At 42.1% G+C, this 4,041-nt stretch overlaps 1 protein-coding gene across 1 annotated transcript; it reads left to right on the top strand.

The window, feature by feature from the left end:
* Positions 1-213: 213 nt before the first annotated feature.
* LOC107824573 (uncharacterized) lies at positions 214-606 on the top strand. The gene has a single exon (XM_016651377.1). The coding sequence runs from the start codon at positions 214-216 to the stop codon at positions 604-606; it is 393 nt and encodes a 130-aa protein (XP_016506863.1).
* Positions 607-4,041: the final 3,435 nt, after the last annotated feature.

Below are 4,041 nucleotides of genomic sequence, written 5' to 3'. Positions count from 1 at the left end.
CCGGATGAAGAAGTGTTGTTCTCCGGAGAAGACATCGCAGAGTCATAACCAGGATGAAGAATGTTTGTGAACGGAGCGGTAAATTTTAAAGGAGTAGGAATCGGGGCAGTCATAATTTTGAAATCAAGACAACATTACTCGGCATCAGCCAAGATAATGTTCCCTTGCACCAATAATATGGTCGTGTATGAAGCATGCATCCTTGGGATTAGAATGGCAGTCGGCATGAACATCAAGGAGCTTCTAGTAATAGGAGATTATGATTTGTTGATACATCATATACAAGGAGAATGGACTACCATGAATGTCAAGATCCTTCCATACCTGCATTGCGTAAAGGATTTTTGCAAGAAGTTCACAAAGATTGAGTTCAAACATAATCATAGGATCCAGAACGAGTTCGCCGACACCCTTGCAACCTTCTCATCCATGATGCAACATCCAGATAAGAATTACATCGACCCTATTGAGATAGTGGTCCGGGATCAACATGCGTACTGTTTCCATGTAGATGAAGATTCGGATGGTAATCCATGGTACTACGACATCAAAAGGTTCTTTGAAATAAGAGAGTACCTAGAGAATGCCACCAATGGTCAGAAGTGAGCAATCATAAGGCTAGCGAATCACATTTTCTTCAACGGGGAAGTCCTGTATAGGAGGACCCCGGACTTGGGGTATGTTAAGATATTTAGATGCTGTTGAAGCAACCAGATTGCTAGAAGAAATACACACAAGGACATGCAGACCTTATATGAATGGTTTCACTTTGGCGAAGAAGATTTTAAGAGCTGGATACTTTTTGATGACCACAGAAAGCGATAGTATCTGTTACGTGAAGAAGTGTCACCAGTGCTAGATTTACGGGGATTTCATCCGGTTCCACCTAACGAGTTACGTAATGGGTTCTCCTTGGCCGTTTGGTGATTGGGGCATGGACGTGATTGGACTTATAGACGGGCATCGATCAATTTGGTGGCCATGAACTATTTCACCAAATGATTTGAAGCTTCTACATACAAGGTCGTCACGAAGAAAGTAGTGGGATATTTCGTTCATAACAACATAGTCTACCAATTCGGGATACTAGAGTCAATCATCACTGACAATGCCGCCAATCTCAATGGTGATCTCATGAGGGAAATTTGTGAAAAATTCAAAATCGTCCACCGTAACTCTACAGCCTACAGGTCGCAAATGAATGGATCAGTTGAAGCAGCCAACAAAAACATCAAAAAGATCCTACAAAAGATGGTGGACAACCATATGCAGTGGCACGAGAAGTTTTCCTTTGCCTTGCTAGGTTATCGGGCAATCATGAGAACATCCATTGGGGCAACGCCATACATGCTGGTATATGGCACCAAAGGTGTGATACCCGCAGAGGTCAAGATACCATCCTTGAGGGTTATTCAAGAAGCCAAGTTAGATGATGCAGAATGGATACGAATCATATAGGAACAACTCATGCTCATTAACGAGAAGAGAATGGACGCAGTGTGCCATGGTCAACTGTATGAAAGTAGGATAGCCAGTGCATTCAAGAAGAAGGTGAAACCTCAAAAATTTACACCGGGGCAGTTGGATTTGAAGAAACTATCCCATCATCAGGAAGAAGCCAAGGGAAAGTTCGCACCAAATTGGCAAGGTCCTTACGTGGTCTATCGAATATTGTCGGGAGGAGCTCTGATCCTAGCAGAGATGGAGGGAAGAATAAGCATCAAGCCTATCAACTCAGATGCAATCAAGAAATACCGCATTTGAATACAGTAGAATTAGGATTTGGTTGTAACAGAACTACGCCCGACCTGACTTCCCACGGCGGGAGGCAACCCACATAGGGTCCGGTCTCTCCCCCTCCTTTGTAGTAGAAAATCCAAATATCATTTTGTATGTTTCTGGAACTATGATATGACTTGATTTCCTTTGATAGGAATATGTAGGCAATCCTTATCAGATTCAGTCATCTATTGTAATTGAACTACATTCTGGCCTAATTCTATTTGGATACATAGGTAGTGTGAGTCAGACTCGGCCACTTCATTTTCAATTTCCCGTCATTTTGTATCTATTGCAATCGAACTAAATTTTGACCTGATTCCATTTGGATACGTAGGCTACCTGAGTAAGGCTTGGTTACCATCATAATTTCATTTTATTACCCTCAAACTACGTTTAGACCTGATTATGTTTTGGATACGTAGGCAACCTGAAAAGGTTCGTTCATAACCCTAGGAAAACCTTTATAACACATTCGTTTAGATTAGGATGCAATTGCGACAGCAAGAAGCTACGTCATCAGAGGCATCTCCAGGAATCGACATCAACGGGACAGAGTTTTCCAGAAATAGCGTTCGCGTCATCGGGAATTTCTAAACATGTCATAATCCGGAACAACGTCATTTACCATAAAATAAACAATTTTCAAAATATTTTCTAATAAACTATCATTCCACCAACCAAACTTCGTGGCATAACCTCACCAGACCCGAGACAAATCCAGGACCATGATCAACATGAGCCAACACCCCCTGCTAAGAATTTCTTGTTGAATGTAGGACCAACAGAATACGAAGAATGATGGGCCATGTTTAGAACAATGACAAACCTGCTGCTCTCTCATGACTCTTATATCTCTTTCATTATTTAATTTATTTCCTCATATGACTAAAGACTAAGTCCCAAGTTCTTTGTAGGTATTCTGGAACCAAGCCTGTGATGCGATCGAAGCGCATTGTAAATTGCAAACCGTCTGCTCAAACAAGCAGAGCACTTTGTATATAGTGAGCCACTGGCCCGTCAATCGGAGCCATGTATATAGAAAACCATCAGCTCAACCAAGCGAAGTGCCTTGTACAAATCGAGTCGTTGGCTTTTCCAATCAAAGGCATGTATATAGCAAGTTGTTCGCTTTGCCAATCGGAGCGTTTGGATAACCATGGAAAGTGATAGTATTCTCTACGTGTAGAAGTGTCACCAGTGCTAGATTTACGAGGATTTCATCCGGGTTCTACCTAATGAGTTGAATGTAATGGGTTCACCATGGTCGTTCGTCGTTTGGGGCATGGACATAATCGGACCCATAGAGCCCACTGCATCAAATAGACATTGTTTCATCTTGGTAGCCATTGACTACTTCACTGAATGGGTTGAAGCTTCTACATACAAGGTCGTCACGAAGAAAGTACTGGCTGATTTTGTCTATAACAACATAGTCTGTTGTTTCAGAATACCTAAATCAATCATCACTGACAATGCAGCCAATCTCAACAGTGATCTCATAAGGGAGATTTGTGAAAAATTCAGAATCGTCCACCGTAACTCCACAGCCTACAGACCGTAAATGAATGGAGCAGTTGAAGCAGCTAACAAAAACATCAAAAGGATTTTACGAAAAGTAGTGGATAATCATAGGAAATGGCATGAGAAGTTATCCTTTGCCTTGTTAGGTTATCGAACCACCATGAGAACATCCATTGGGGCTACTCCATACATGTTGGTATATGGCATTGAAGCTGTGATACCCACAGTGGTCGAGATACCGTCCTTGACAATCATTCAGGAAGCCAAGTTAGATGACGCAGAATGGATATGGGTCAGGCAGGAGCAACTCATGCTCATTGAAGAGAAGAGAATGGATACACCGTGCCATGGTCAGTTGTATCAAAATAGGATGTCCAGTGCATTCAACAAGAGGGTGAGACCTTGTCAATTTACACCAGGGCGGTTGATTTTGAAGAAGATATTCCCTCATCAAGAAGAAGCCAAGGGAAAGTTTGCGCCAAATTGGCAAGGTCCTTACGTGGTCCAGAGATGGACAAGAGAGTCAGCACAAAGCCTATCAAGTCAGATGCAATCAAGAGATACTACATTTGAAGATAGTAGATTTAGGTTTTGGTTGTAACGGAACTACGCCCGACCTGATTTCCTACAGTGGGATACATAGGCAACCCACGTAGGGTCCAATCTCTTTCTCCCCCTCATCTTTTGTAATAGAAAATCCAAAAATCATTTTGTATGTACTCGGAACTACGCCATGAC

This window comes from Nicotiana tabacum, chromosome 2 (genome assembly GCF_000715075.1).
Source record: "Nicotiana tabacum cultivar K326 chromosome 2, ASM71507v2, whole genome shotgun sequence".
NCBI classification, from domain to species: domain Eukaryota; kingdom Viridiplantae; phylum Streptophyta; class Magnoliopsida; order Solanales; family Solanaceae; genus Nicotiana; species Nicotiana tabacum.
The sequence above is the reverse complement of the archived record's forward strand: the minus strand, read 5'-3'. Positions and strand labels throughout refer to the sequence as shown.